This window comes from Pyrus communis, chromosome 1, assembly GCF_963583255.1.
Source record: "Pyrus communis chromosome 1, drPyrComm1.1, whole genome shotgun sequence".
In the NCBI taxonomy this organism is placed as follows: domain Eukaryota; kingdom Viridiplantae; phylum Streptophyta; class Magnoliopsida; order Rosales; family Rosaceae; genus Pyrus; species Pyrus communis.
Window position 1 is genome coordinate 12417308 of NC_084803.1, and position 15650 is coordinate 12432957.

Consider the following 15650-nt stretch of genomic DNA (forward strand, 5'->3'; position numbering starts at 1 on the left):
AACAAAAAATTTTATTTGAAGGGGACAAATTGGTGTTATTTTTATAATTCTTGGTATTTACTAGACTGAGTTAAACCTGTCGATTAGCGCAATATATTCACCATTTTCCTTATTCATCACCTTTTAAAATGTAAAACAAAAAGCGATTTCAAATCTTTTATCTCTAATTTCTTCGCACCCTTTTGGTCACCCAAACAAAAATGCATGGTAAGTTTTGTTTGCCCGCAGCCCATGGGTGTTGGTGAATATTACTCGTGACCGTCCATTTATATATTAAGGAATATTGTTACGTTCATCATCTATTTTTTTTAGTTCAAGTACTTTATCTCACTGAATAAGAGGGAATACGTACAGAAAAAAAAGATAGGTGCTAACAATGGACCTTGATAACTAAATAAAAACTTGTCAGGAATTTCAACCCAGATGAAGAGAAAAAAAGTGTTTCACACCAAAAAATTTAAATAGTAGAGCTATCCTCAAACAAAATATCAAAAACTACTTCGGGAAGTTCCGCTCCCAAATAGTAGTGCTACACTCACCAGTCACCACCTATTTGTATAATCTCTCTAATTGAGGTAAGACAAGTCAATGCATGTGGGCCTCATCTCTATTAGAGAGATGGTACAAATGATGGTACAACTATGTGGTAAGAGTAGCACTTTTGTAAATTAAGGTTAAACAGGTACATATAACCCTAACTAATAAACATGTATTCTTAACTATCAATTTTAATGGGTCGCATTACTGCTGGTATCTACATTTATTTTGCTCATCCCTGATTAATGTGAATGATTAATTCGATTGCGTGGAAACTAAAATATAGATTACCTTTAGATTATAACCGAAAAGAAAAAAAGAGTTGATGACATTTGACATAATAGTTTGAGAAAATGGATATGGCAATTAAAATGCTGAAAGAGGTTTCACATTCGAATCATCTTTCTTTTGCCGCTCACAACGGGCGCCAAAGCCGTTAGGTTAATGCAGGCTCAACCCGACGAGAGGGAACTATTTGATTGAACTCTTTGAACCAACCATGGAAGCACCATATATATATATATATATATATATATATATATATATATAGATAGTTGAGAACTTTGTACGAAAGCCTCTCTGCAGGGGTGCACGTCCGGCCAAGCAAGTCATGAACTCGTCATTTCACAGCTGGCCAGCCCAGCAGTCCACACTAGCCATACTTGCATAAGTCCCAGGCACTATTTTCCCGTAAATTCACAATCGCACCGCATCCCAGCTAATGACACCCGTTCTCTCCTACCCTTACAACATCTATGACATTTGCACCACGACCCCACGAACATATTGGCAATGAACAAATGATTAGCATTCAAGTTCCCACTCAGTATTACGGTTTAATGGTATTCATTTTTATTTGTAAGTAAGAGATCTTAAGTTTGATTTTCTCGCCAAAGACGAATTTGAACCGCATTAGTAATAACTCATTGTGAGGCTAAGCCCACTCCCCTCCCTTTTAGTGTAGATTGTATAGTTTGTTCAAAAAAAAAAATTAGCATTCAACTTATTAATCAATAATTTTAGCGTTTGTAATCATTGAGTCTTTAATTTTATGTTAATTTTTACATTATAGATATATGAGAAAGAGGAATGTTAGTTACCTTCCCCATTTGCCTTTTCTCACTTGCCTTTTCCATTCAATGGATGCCTTGTGGACTAATTTTACACCTAAATATATCTAAGTATTAATTGTGTCTAAAACTTCTTCTCCTCTTTCCACTAAACATTAAATTCAAACTTACGACATAAACAAAAAAAACATTGTTCATTCTTCCATCAAACTCTACCACCACATCTACTTTCTTTTTCAAAATCTTGAACTTTGTACATCCGGCTAAAATAGTTCAACAATGTGCTCTCCTCTATATCCAAGTTCGAATTCCCCTCTTTGGTAAAATTATATTAGAACATCGCTTGAATAAAAATAAATAAATAAATTATTTGCAGTATAATTTGTAAGTTTTGAAGAGCATGCTTCAACGCGCTTTTTTTTTTTCTAAAATAGGAATGTCAAAAGCTATGCCGTAGTGGTAGGAGAGAATATTTTGCACACTGCAAAATAGAAAGTTATATAAAGCCATCAAGAATCCAAATTAAGCAAGACGCATCCCGTTTCGACAAACAAATTGTTGTCCTAGAAAAAGAGGAAAATTTAGTTGGGACTGAAGAAGTTGAAATGGCGCTAGTTTTGCAAGCATTTCTGGTAGCTCTGTGCATCACTGCGTTCCATCAAAATTTAGCCGATGCAAAAGTTTCGAAGAGCATGTACCTCACCTGGGGTACCCAACACGCTACGATTCAAGGCGAGAATCTTAACCTCGTGCTCGATCAAATTTCAGGTTACAACTACTTTTAACTCTTTCGATTTCTTGTGATCTACGTGCGTGCATCCGTAAGAACTTGGATTAGACGATTAATTAGTTTGTTATAACGCGTTAGTCCATCCCTAATGTGGCATTAATCATGTTTTGCACTAGAATTCTAACTAATCTGTTCGTAGAATAGTATCCATCGATGAAATGTCTCCTCTAACCAGACTACGTCAATACTGCCTTTGCTTTGCAGGGTCTGCTGCAATGTCAAAGAGAGGTTTCTTATTCGGAAGCATCGAGATGCTGATTAAGTTGGTACCTGGGAATTCCGCCGGGATAGTGACAGCCTACTATGTAAGTCACTACCTGAAGCAAGATAAAAACACGGAGAAAACCCGAGCGAGATACATAGTAAACTAACGCGTGCTAATTTGTTCATACTCGAATTTGTGCAGCTATCGTCAACAGGACCCAAACACGATGAGATAGATTTTGAATTCCTAGGGAACGTTTCTGGACAACCTTACATTGTCCACACAAACATATATACACAAGGAAATGGAACCAAAGAGCAGCAATTTTACCTCTGGTTTGACCCGACCGCTGATTTCCACAACTACACCATACATTGGAACCCTACTGAAATTGTGTAAGCTAACTTTGCTTTCAATCTTAACAGGGTGAAAAGGAATCATCTTTTGTTCTACGAGTCGTGCAACCAAACAACTTGTAAACTTCAATCCACTTTTATGATTTCAGGTGGTACGTCGATAGTTTGCCCATTCGTGTTTTCCGAAACTACGAGAACCAGGGGATTGCCTACCCCAACAAGCAAGGGATGAGGGTTTACTCCAGCTTATGGAATGCTGATAACTGGGCAACTAGAGGTGGGCTAGAGAAGATAAACTGGACCGGTGCACCCTTCACAGCCGGGTTCAAAAACTTCAGGGCAAGAGCCTGCAAGTGGGATGGAGCCGCCAGCATTAGTGCATGCACCGCCACTTCCCGGGCTAACTGGTGGACCTCCCCTATGTACAGCCAGCTGAGCAGCAGTAAGCTCGGCCAGCTACAGTGGGTCAGGAATAACCACATGATCTACGACTACTGCAAAGACACAAAACGATTCAATGGAAAGATGCCACCTGAATGTTCTAAACAACAATTCTGATTTGAGGCTAAGCAATCAAGCTACAGAAAGAAACCCGAATCCCGTTTCAACCAGACGACTGATTCTGCAGCCTTAATTGGCTTTCCTCTTCCCGTTCAAGACTGCCAATTAAATTTCCTTGTGGCTTTTTTGTGTTTCGATTTTTCAATTATGTTGTATTCTGCTATAATTCAAACAGATTTACCATTTTTGTTCCTTTTTAATGATTCACTCACATTTGTATCATTCTTTTACTTGTGTTCCAGCTACATTGATATATAAAACCATAAACTTTCAGAGACAAAGAAGTATCAATTACGTGACCAAATTGCTCTTGATCTTCCATTCTTTTCTCAGCAGCCAAACACTCAAACATAAATAACCAAACAAATCAAGCCCCCTTGATTTTCCGTTCTTTTCTCAGAAGCCAAACACTCAAACATCAATAACCAAACAAATCAAGCTAACTATGCCCCGGAACTCGATTTTAATCAAACAAATCAAGCATGCTAATGCAACGTAAGTAATTTTAACGGATATTTAACAGATAGACAATTCCGGCAACACGAAGCTTGAGTTACAAGAGGAAAAGTGAGATTAAAATCGAGTTATACGGGTATATAAAAAAATAAGCCTAAAATGTATACAAACCGAAACATAGAGTAAATGAACCCAATAAGTAAAATTTGCAATTCAAATTGTTAATCAATCATTCACATTTGTCTCATTCTCTTACTTTTTCAGTTCCTCTGATCAATAAAATTTCAGAGAAAAATCAAGTATTACTAAAATGACAATTTTCCTCTGGATTTTCCATCATTTTCTTAGCAGCCAAACACTCAAGCATTCAGTAATCGAACGAAACAAGCTGATCTACGCATAGAATTTATACAAAACTTGAAAATCCGATTAATTGATACAAAGCCAAATGCCCAAAACAATCAAAGCCGTACCGAACATAGCGAGACCGAGGTGGGTCTGCTCCCCCAAGAGCAAGCCAAACACGGCGGTGGCGGCGAAGGTCGTCGCATTGGTGACGGGTACGGCAAGCGAGATCGGAGTGTGGCTGAGTATGGCGAAGAAAGTGGCGGAGGCGGAGAGGTTGACGAAGAAGGGGACTGTGTACTGCCAGATTGCGAGGAGCTTGAGCCAGCTCATCAAGGAGGCAAGAAGCTTGTGGTGGATTGGGCCGGGCTGGGCCTGGGCAGAGGAGGATTTGAGGGCTTGGTCCCAGAGGAGAGCGCCGCGGCGCATTAGGGCGTTGGTGGCGCCCCAAACGAGACCAACTCCGATCATCTTCTCGACCTCTCCGATCATCGGCGTTGATCTGATCTGTCTGTGTGTCTGTGCTTTGTGTTGCAGCTACATGACATCCAGCCCCAGTTTTACTGGACCATATGAGATAAGTTGCAATTAATTAAAATTGATTAAAAGAAAAAAATTAATGAAAAAAATTTAAAAATTTTAAATTCGTAATAGAGTGAATTATCTAATATATCCTCATGAGTTATAAATCATGTCTTGCATGTCCATGTCAAGCTACTTATATCCCCAAGACATAGGCCTGGTTTGGTATTAAGGTAATTCTGAAAAAAATTGATATCAGAAAAAACTGAGAGTTGTTTTTGTGTTTGGTAAACATTCAGTTTTAGCTTTTTCATAGTTTTGGATGAAAAATAACAAAAAACAAGAAGCTGTAAAACTCAGTTTTGAAAAACCGGTTTTTTTCCACCTCTGTTTTACATAAAAGTTTACCAAACACTATAATACTGCTTCTTTTTTTTTCAAAAAAACTTTTACAAAAAAGTTTACCAAACATTCTGCTACTTATTTTCACAGTACAATGAAATCAACTTTTTTTTAAAATACAACAATACCAAACCAACCCATAATATCATCCCGCTTATCAAACGACATGTAAGATTCGGTACTAAATAGAGCAAAACCACGGCGTATTGAATAATTCGGTATTTCGGTTGTTTTAGAACTTATACATGTAACAATTTTTACTAAGCACCTCTATCAAGCATTTTATTTTTAATGAGGTGAATTTGTGGCATCATTTTTTTTTTTTTTTTACATAACTTTTTACACATATTTTTGTAAAACTTATTCCGTAATATATTTTAATGATCCGAATCATCTATCTTTTAGAACATCATCATATATCATTCTTACACAAAATTAGGCAAATCTAAAACCATTAAGACATTCATTTACAGTAAAAAAAATAGATGAATACATTTCTATAGAGAAACCAACCCTTAATCTAATCATATGATTTCAAATTTGGGTGATCTAAAACCATAGACATTCTTTTATAGTGAAAAAAATAGACGAATATGTTTCTACAAAGAAACCCAACCCTTAATCTAATTATATAATTTTCAGATTTGGCTAATTTTTGGTAGATATGATCTTTGAGGAAATACCTAAAAGATAGACAGTTCGGATCATTAAAATACATTATGAAGTAGGCTCCACGAAAACCTGTGTAAATATTTAAGAAAAGTAGTGTCATGGATCCGTCCTTATTTTTAAAGAAAAACTAATGAAAAATGCTAGAAAACTTTGAGTTTTAATGATAAAGACAAAATAAAGAGTAAAGTGAATAGTATCATGATTGATTTTTTAGTATAAAAATATAGTTTTTCATTAAAGTGAACAATACCAAGAGCTTTTCATTAAAGTTCCTTATTTTTAATACAAGGATATTATATTTTACGGTAGAATATAAATAAGTATTAGACTGCACTACATAATGATCAGTTACTAATTAAATATTGAACTTAGTATAAATGTAATATTTTAGTACTATTTATGTGAGTCAAACTTGAGAACACTACGTATAAGTAAAAGAAAAATATCACTTAGAACTAATTAATCCTATCGGAAACATTTTTACTCATAAATATTTTACTTTTGTTAACAAACATTGTCTTAAGTTTATTTAGCTATTTAAAAATGAGAAATTTTAATTTTCTGTTAAATTAAAATTAAAGGTGAACGCAAATCAAAGCACTTTAGTTTCAAAGATTTTTTGCTGACCAAAACAATTTTATTCCCCTGATTACATCACACTTCGTATCCCCAATCATAATCAAGGGTAGCATTGTAATCCAACTCAACTATTATTGCATGTTGTCGAGCCGGATTTTGACGTGAACAAATCTACTCGGCGATAAAACAAGACCGCGACGGCGCTGAACTGCAATCCCCTGCAGACGCTTTCTGTGTTTCTCCCATAAACCCACGGTTCCATCACAACAAAGCCCCAAACCGGCAAGAAAAAGTACATCCGAAAAGCGCGCATTTCAAAAGCGTACTAAACGCTAGCAGAGGAACAAAACCTGCGCGGGTATCACGTGGCCTCAATCCCACATTTACCCGCCATCCACCACGTTATTTACGGAACTGACACCAACGCATTTGGCGGTAAAAGCAACTTAGTTGACAAGAATACCCTTAATCAAAAAACCAAATCCCCGGAACCCTCATCCGTTACGACATAAATCTGTACCAAGTCAATAAGTCAACGGCTCCACAATTCAAAGTTCCGAAACTACCCTTCTACTTTCGCTCTTTATCCTCCCCACGACTGAACCTATCTGTCTCTTGTTGGTCGGGCCTTCGCCTCTGTGTGGCTTGAGTTTCTCAGTTCCAACGTATAAAAATCCATTTTTCGAATATTGAATTTTTCAATTTTTCTCGATTTCTCGGGTTTTCGATTCGGATCCAAAATCCGAAGTTCTATGAGTTGACTGATCCGATCCGGGGGATTCGGGCATGGAGCGGGTCATCGGCGGAAAGTACAAGCTCGGCCGCAAGATCGGCAGCGGATCGTTCGGCGAAATCTTCCTAGGTGAGTGCTGTGGTTTGAATCTGAGCCGTTGATCGTAGTAACAGTGGCTGATCTCTGTAAATTATTTGAATTTCGTCTGCAGCTACCCACACCGATACGTTCGAGATCGTCGCCGTTAAGATTGTAAGCTCCTTATTATCTCTCTCTGTTTTTTTTTTTTTTTTTTTTTTCAATTTTCAGTAGAAATTACCGATTTTTTAAAACTTGATTTATGTTTATGCAGTTCAATTGTCAGCAAATCTGAAGTTTTTACGTACTTAATTAGTGAAGAAGCATTTTTTTAGTTTAATTACTAGTTAATTTAAGTGATTAAGTTTATTTTAATTTCTGGTAAATGCAGGAGAACAGTAAAACAAAGCATCCGCAGCTGCTTTACGAGGCGAAATTATACAAAATCCTTCAAGGAGGAAGTACGTGGTGTATACGTATTCGAATACGTATACTTTTTCTTAGTAGATGTTGGTTTAGTGTTCTGTGAGCATTACTGTTTTGTTAATTGATTGTGTGTAAATGTTTAGGCGGTATTCCGAACATAAAATGGTCGGGAATTAACGGCGAGGACAATGTGCTGGTTCTCGATTTGCTGGGACCGAGTCTTGAGGATTTGTTTGTGTATTGTGGGAGAAAGTTTTCACTCAAGACTGTCTTAATGCTAGCCGATCAAATGGTAATACATTGTGACGGATTTTAAGTAGAGCTTACGCAGCGCAGCTCATGCGTTACATTCATTGGCATATCATTAATCTGCGTTGCCACCTTACTATTTTCAGCTTATTTTCCTTTTGAAAGTTACAATTTTTCGTGATGAAATTTATTTTCACTTTTGTAATTTGTATTCTTCGTATCACTGAATGATACGATGTTTATGTGTGGTCGTATCAATTGATAATTATTTCTTTCTTTTGATTCTTTAATTCAAGATTACGAGGATAGAGTTTGCGCACTCGAAAGGTTTTCTACACAGAGACATAAAACCTGATAATTTCCTCATGGGTCTTGGTCGAAAAGCAAATCAGGTGATGCATCTTCTCTGTCTTCTTTTTTTTTCATTTAAGATGTATTTCAGTTTATATTGTGATCAATCTCTTCTTTTCATATATCTTATTAGGTTTACATAATTGATTTTGGTCTTGCGAAAAGATATCGAGACGCGACAACAAATCGTCACATCCCATACAGGTATTTCCATTTTCGTATCAAGACAATCTCTCATTTTCTTCTGTGTGTGCTGAAACGCTCAAGAAACAATTGAAATATAAATGCAACCTTTTTAGTATTGTATTGGTTTATATTCCTATTGTTAACACTTGCCTCATACAGGGAGAATAAGAACTTAACAGGAACTGCACGTTATGCAAGCTGCAATACTCATCTTGGAATTGGTAAGCTACTCGGTGTTAGAACCTTGTAATCTGTTGGCATAACTCATTAACCTTATTTATTGTTTTGTTCTTAGAGCAAAGTCGGCGGGATGATTTGGAGTCTCTTGGATATGTTCTTTTGTATTTTCTCAGAGGAAGGTACATAGTCTGTTTACACCCATTTTTTACTTTTAATTTGTAGAAGGGAATTGAAAAACTTATACAGTCGGAAAGAACCCAATAATATATTGCTCATGCCATCTTATTTTTCTTCCGCCTTGTCCCCTGACGATTTTCTTCTTCCTGCTTATAGCCTTCCGTGGCAGGGTTTAAAAGCTGACACAAAAAAGCAGAAATATGATAAAATTTGTGAGAAGAAGTTATCAACCCCTATTGAGGTGTGTGTCAAGTACTATGTGCACTTTGAAATTTGTATCTGGTGTCAACTGGTCTGACTGCTGTCTTCTAAAGGTTCTATGCAAATCTCACCCGGTGGAGTTCGCGTCGTATTTCCATTACTGCCATTCACTGACATTTGATCAGCGACCTGATTACGGATTCTTGAAACGCCTATTCCGTGATTTGTTTTCTCGTGAAGGTAGTGGTGTTCAAACTTTCTTGTGCTTTCATCTGTTCTAAATAAGTTCTTCACATTGCATAGGCCCTCTTAGCTTGAAGTCAATGTGCTTACATATGTTTGATCTGATCTCCCATTTACCTAAAATTCCCATATGATAAAGTATGTTATGTATGAACTATGTATGTCATATGCTTCTCTGAGCATTTTAGAGCTTTATTTTGATGTGGATTCAATAGTCTGGATGTTTGTCTCCAAATGGCAGGATATGAATTTGATTACGTATTTGATTGGACCATCATAAAGTACCAGCAGTCACAAAAGACCGGTTCCGTAAGTGCAATTGCTGTTCAGTCTTTTCAGATTTTTTTAGTTGTATGACTCTTTGAACATTGGGTTACTGCTGCACTTCTAATCTGAAACTCCACATGTTCAGCCGGTTCCTGGAGGAAGCAACAGTCATGCAATGCCAGCGCGTGTAGATAGTCATCAAGGTTAGATCTTCCATATAGACTTTTGCATATCTTAATAACTGACTGCTCGTCACAATATATGGGAGATATGAGGTTAATGTAACTATACAATATCAGTTGCTTTAAATAAATTACATTTTCCTTGTTAATTGTCAGTGGCAAGTGGTGCTAGTGCTCCATACCCAGCTGAGGTCACAGATCGAATTAGATCAAGCAATCCCACTGGTTCTGGTGTCCGCATGCAATTTAAATCTCCAACAACAGGCAGGAATTTAAGTTATGGCAATCCTCTTGAAAAGAACGTAAGTCATATTACTGTCAAATAAAAACTGAGATAAAATGGAATTTATCATTACTCTGTTACATTGTTCAAAATTTAGTTCCGAATATAACTCATGGATAAAAATTTCCCTTTTTAGATTGCGAATGAAGCATACCCTCCTCCGTCTACTTCATTTTCCGGCGCCTCAAGAAGGAATCCCACAAAACCTCATATGCCCACTGAAGCTACAAACACTGGCCATAGACATGGCAACAAAGTAGGTCCTTCGAGTAGCTGGATTCAATCACTCCAGCGCATCTCTTCAGCCAAGTGACCTTTATGGTAATTCAATTGGTTCATACTTGAGTCATCATTTGGTTGGCTGCTTTTGTAATTGCAGCTAATGCTCTCGTCTATCGTCTTAAGCATTATTGTTGATCGGGTGCTCTCCGTTGTGTTTTAGCAACAGGTTTGTTCTGCAAGATTCTAGCACATCTTTGAAGTTGCCGATGTACGGCGATTAAATTGTCAAATATGCAATGTATGTATGCAGGAAGATCTTGGGGACGCATCTCCGGAAACATTGAGTTAGTTCCTTGGTTTGTGCAAGTGTTTTTCCATATGGTGACTAAAAATGTGTTGGTTACAAGATACAGAAAACCCAAAGCTTGGATTCTATGTTGTACATAGTTCTCGCTTACAAGTGTGAGATTCAAACTTAAGACATCTCACTTACAAGTGAAAAGAAATATGATATGATCGTCGTACTTAAATCTTCAACGTGACTGCGTAAGTACATAATAACTAAGCTAATTAAATATTCATAAGAGGAAAAATGAATAGTTTGATCCTCAGTCTCACTCTCTTTAGGTGCTCAAAACTTATTGAGGGCTAACTGCTTAATTTGTAGCTGCCTCGGGTCAGGGACCAGGGTGGTGTCCTTAAGATCAATTAGGCGGGGCAAAATCATTCTCCCAAGTTGACTAAGAAATCGTACACGTTAACGAGATTTTTAGTTTAGGGATACTGTCCCTAGTTTTTGAAGTTTTATGTCTTGGGAGCCAAGGAATCATGTTCATGGCTGTGATTTTTCACGCTTGGTGGGTCCTGATTTTACCATTGTTCGCAGGATAGGCTTCCTACCCATGCCGCTGCCGATATGCTAATTTCAACGATTTGGGCTTCGTGAAGCACTCAACGTTTTACTTCGAAGTGTCTTCAAGCCAGTAGGGCGCACTTGACGAACTTTTGTCAGGGGCATTGTTGCGCTTTTCAGCAAGCAACCTGATAGTGATCAAATTCAAGAATTTAGTCAACTTCCAATCGTCTCTATACTACGACGGCAAAAGCATGAAAGGACAAGAAAATATTCTCTAAATAAAATTCAATCGGATTTTATAAACTTCTAGAATTGTACCATTCAATCGGATTCTACAAACTTCTAGAATTGTCCATCCAATCGGATTCTACAAAATATTCTTCAAAATTGGGGAGCACTTATACATTATAATGTATGTACAAAATACTAGGAGCAGATACAAAATTGGGACAGGAAATGTTCCATCTATTTGGTCGTATGAATCTTACATTAAACCCAACCAAAAACTTGTGCAGCACATGCACACAAAGACCCCAGTCAAAATTGGTACATAAATTACGGCTTTTCAAACGAAACAAACAATCCTGCTCCCGGAACTGCATTACTCATTTGTGGAACACTAAAATTGGCCTGTTGAATCCGGTTTTGCTGCCCGACACGCTTGAAGCGATGTCCTCCACTTTTCTGAATCCTATCTGTAATCATGTTAGATATCAGATATTCCAGATCTCGACTGATAGTCAGTAAAACTGCCATCTGAAGTCGAACTTTAAGAAGATTAAATATACCTTATCCAGAAGTAAGTCTTGAAAATCTTTCGGATAGAACATAAGATTTCTATAATTTTCTCTAGTTGTCTGCAGAATGGAACAAATAATTCTTTAGACCCAATTCCAGTTAAGCAATGAAACTTAAGTCAGAAACATAACCAATGTAGAAAAGTCTCTGACTCGTATTTGATTTAGTAGTGACTAACTAGGTACAAACTCAGAAATGTTGAAAAGAGAAACGATCACCTCAGAAACTCTATAATTCTTTTCGTAGGACTTCCAAGGTTGAGGTTCCAACACAAAAATTCCACCCTGCTCACAAGAAGAAAAAATCGTCATACTTTTCCCAAGATATCATGTAACTAGGGAAAGTTATAAATCAAGATTATTTTGAACTAAAATTCCATGCTTAGTTGACAGCAGGCGAGAAAAGAATAATGAAATGAAATGAGGATGGAATAGCAATGGTTATAAGAATTACCGGGCGAAGTAGACTCCAAACCCTTGTAAATAATGTAATCAATCCATCGTCACCCCAATTCAGATGAATCCATTTTGACACGCTCAAACTGTATTAGAGGAGAAAAACAAATTTAACAACAAAGCAACACAATAAGTAATGTGACGTTTATACTTGCAAATGAGAGGATGTAACTGCACATAAAAAAGCACGCATCAAGATGCAATATCTGCATAAAATAAACAGATAGAAACCCAATGCAGCTATCAGATATGGGAATCACATTCGCTAGAGCTCATAAACAAAAAAACCCGGGAAACTATAATGGCATTTTCTAGATATTTGTCGGGCCAGTGTGGATTCCATTGGTTGTCTCATGATAGGTACTTGTCCTTAGAGTACAACTCTTTGATGGCCTATGGATAGACATACCCGGTTTCGACTTCTTTGATGGTCTATGTTATATTTGGTAAACCTGTTTACCCAAAAGTTTTAGTCACAAATTTTGATGAGCAGTTTTAGTCATATTAATGAGCATAACCATAATTTTTCTTTTCTTATGTACATAGTTGAAGGCCTACACATATCATAGCAAGTTTGCACGTATTACTGATATCCTTAATAGGACTGAAACAAACATAATATATTAGAATAACTGAGAAAAAGAGGCGGCGAAGCTCACCATATAATGGTATCATAATGATTCTTGTGTGGATCCCGACTGTTAACAAAATCTTCTTTTCGGAAAGATACTGTGTCAAGCAGATCTTTCTCCTCAGAAGAGCCACTTGCACCCTCCAATTTAGAAGCCTTTCCAAGTGTCTTTCTAGCATTCTCCGATCTCAATATTTTTCTGGCGTGCCAGTATGCATCCTGAATTCGATCTGAAAGAAAACAAAATTGCATTAATTAACTACAAAGAAAGTTGCAGAATTGACTAGGATATGGGATAATTAGATAAAAACTAGTGTTAAATCTGTCTGATCACACACAAAGCAGGACACCAAACTGCATCCCAACCCAGTGAAGTTTTCATTTTTTTTAAATGGGTATCTTATGAGGTCTTTACAAACTATGAGGTCAAACTATGCCTGATGTCATGTCACATATAAAGACACATCATCGAACCATGTCCTTCAAGTTCAAGATCAAGGTGGTAGGCACCTACAATAAACGCTACTGCATGGTCGAACACAAATTTAGCATCAAGGGAATATTGCACTAGTAAACTAAGAAGAGCTTGTAGAGATATGTCTAATGAATAGAATACATTTACAAATTTGTGGATGTTCATGCGCATGTGTATGTGTGAACACGGTGCATGCAGGCATATGTGTGAGTGTGATGGTTTGCATTCAGATAATAACAGAATTATGCATCCTAGATCCCATGCAAACAAGAGCTTATGAAACATAATAGATTTGACATAAAATGCTGACTACATTTAGAGAACAACGTAAAAATATTTGAACTTCTTTGAACTTCAGTGAGACGATAAGAATTCGAGATATGATTAGAATCTTACTGGCGTCGATGTCAACGCCAAGAATGCTCTGGCAGCAAAACTTTTTGGCTGTAGATAAGCACATACAGATGTCTAAGTCACTGTGAGAACAAACACATTCAAGAGCCACATACATAAAGAAAGCATCTCAACCCGCGACTATAAAACACCCTAAACTTGACAAAACCAAGAAATTCGCTACATTTTTCCCCAACTCAGACTATCAAGTTCTATCCATATAAGATTTAATAATACCATTTGTTTAGGAAAGATGAATAGATACAATACAGTATAATCAACAAACTCATAAATAAATTTCAATTAAGATTTTAACTGAGAGAAAAGTACCAATTTGAATGGTCATGATTCCAGAATTGCAGCCAATGTCAAGACAATCCTTTCCTTCGAACCATTCCTTCTTGAAAACCTTCAACCTAGCATCTTCCTCCATTTCTTGGCCAATCTAAAACACCATACAAGGCAATGAGATTCCACATTGTTATCGACAGAACAAGTTTCAAGACGTTTAAAAAATTACAGACCAATGCAATCCCCAAAATTTTTAACTTGTCCGTTAATTTTTTAAAGTTAAACTCTCCCAAATACTTAAAATTGGGCCACAATGAATCATGGGTGAAGTTTAGCTTACGCTATTTTTCGAAATAAATCCTAGCAGTATCCATAAAACCAATCCAACCACTCAAGAGCTTCACAAATGCACTGCATTCAAAACCCAAGAACACCAATTCCCCAGAAACTTTCAAACGAAATAATACCATAATTTCAATCAAATTTGACAAAACACCTAATTGGGTACCCTTAAACTCAATCAAACACAAACCGCACTTCAATATTTACTTCAAACAACCAAATAAACAAAAAACCGAGAAACTCCCAACCAAATCGAATCTTCAGTTGTTTTTTTTCTCACTTGTTTTAGCTTTCCCTGACAACCAATCAGAGTAATAACAACATTCAAAAGTTAAAATTATGGGGAATGGAGGAGATTTTAATTACCCGATAGCCGTAGTAACTTTTGTAGTTTCCGTAGGGGAAAATCTCTTTGCGTTTCTTATTACTGATCTGCCCATGTTGCTGTTCGCCTTCCTCTGCGCCCTCCTTCCCTTTCCGTGAGCTGGACATGGCCGAAAACGGAATTTCGTACCAGAAGCTCAATAAAATTGCAGTCTTTCAGAGCTTCTTAGGGCCGGGAGGAGAGAAAGGGAATGAAGAGTTTAATTGCTTTTATATGATTGTTTAGGGTTTTATTTGAAAACCTTCTTTAATTTTCAATAATTTATTTAGTAAACGGGAAAGTAACATGAAAGAACCAGAAAATAATAACGGTAATTTAACAGCTATTCTATTCATTTGAAAGTAATAGATTTTATGTTCGAATCTCGTGTATGATGAATTCGATGTCAAATAAATTATACATTGTGTGATTTAGCCAAACTCTCTTTCTTCTTAATGTAATTATATCGATGTACTAAAAAGTAAAAACAAAAAATCATCAACACTAATTTTGATTTTTACATTTGGTATTTTCTACTTTTCTTATTTATGTGGTATTTCCTACTTTTCTTATTTATGTGTCTTGACAAGTTGGATTGGCGTGAGGCAGATAAAATCAAAATAGGGGTTGTAAAAGTGTCTTACAAATGTCGTGATCGAATTCGTGACAGATATTCTTTTTAAATCTCACTATTTAGAGCTCAAGAACCAAACAATTCAAATCATTCAAATTATATTTAATGGTCCCCATTAATTCATTATGCTAGACCACC

At 36.6% G+C, this 15650-nt stretch overlaps 4 protein-coding genes across 5 annotated transcripts; 2 read left to right on the plus strand and 2 right to left on the minus strand.

The window, feature by feature from the left end:
• The first annotated feature begins 2212 nt into the window (after nt 1-2212).
• LOC137725243 (probable xyloglucan endotransglucosylase/hydrolase protein 26) lies at nt 2213-3685 on the plus strand. The gene is made up of 4 exons (XM_068463903.1): nt 2213-2375; nt 2602-2702; nt 2804-2997; nt 3108-3685. Exons 1-4 carry the CDS (start codon nt 2213-2215, stop codon nt 3514-3516), a joined length of 867 nt encoding a protein of 288 aa, XP_068320004.1. The 3' UTR covers nt 3517-3685.
• A 461-nt stretch (nt 3686-4146) lies between these two features.
• Nucleotides 4147-4876, minus strand: LOC137717004 (uncharacterized). Its single transcript, XM_068456330.1, has one exon. The coding sequence runs from the start codon at nt 4810-4812 to the stop codon at nt 4405-4407; it is 408 nt and encodes a 135-aa protein (XP_068312431.1). The 5' UTR covers nt 4813-4876; the 3' UTR covers nt 4147-4404.
• Nucleotides 4877-7108: 2232 nt separating this feature from the next.
• Nucleotides 7109-10810, plus strand: LOC137733700 (casein kinase 1-like protein 3). 2 transcript variants are annotated; one of them, XM_068472862.1, is made up of 15 exons: nt 7109-7357; nt 7440-7480; nt 7698-7767; nt 7876-8024; nt 8278-8373; nt 8466-8536; nt 8678-8739; nt 8814-8877; nt 9032-9116; nt 9190-9316; nt 9561-9628; nt 9732-9789; nt 9925-10070; nt 10188-10372; nt 10494-10810. In XM_068472862.1, exons 1-14 carry the CDS (start codon nt 7282-7284, stop codon nt 10362-10364), a joined length of 1290 nt encoding a protein of 429 aa, XP_068328963.1. In that variant the 5' UTR covers nt 7109-7281; the 3' UTR covers nt 10365-10372; nt 10494-10810. The 2 variants fall into 2 exon arrangements, with proteins under 2 accessions (XP_068328963.1, XP_068328971.1); XM_068472870.1 differs by having other exon boundaries at nt 10500-10810.
• A 696-nt stretch (nt 10811-11506) lies between these two features.
• On the minus strand, nt 11507-15072 carry LOC137733716 (probable RNA methyltransferase At5g51130). The gene is made up of 8 exons (XM_068472881.1): nt 14881-15072; nt 14212-14326; nt 13885-13932; nt 13042-13243; nt 12381-12468; nt 12146-12211; nt 11918-11986; nt 11507-11824 (listed from the first exon to the last, which is right to left on the minus strand). Exons 1-8 carry the CDS (start codon nt 15004-15006, stop codon nt 11735-11737), a joined length of 804 nt encoding a protein of 267 aa, XP_068328982.1. The 5' UTR covers nt 15007-15072; the 3' UTR covers nt 11507-11734.
• Nucleotides 15073-15650: the final 578 nt, after the last annotated feature.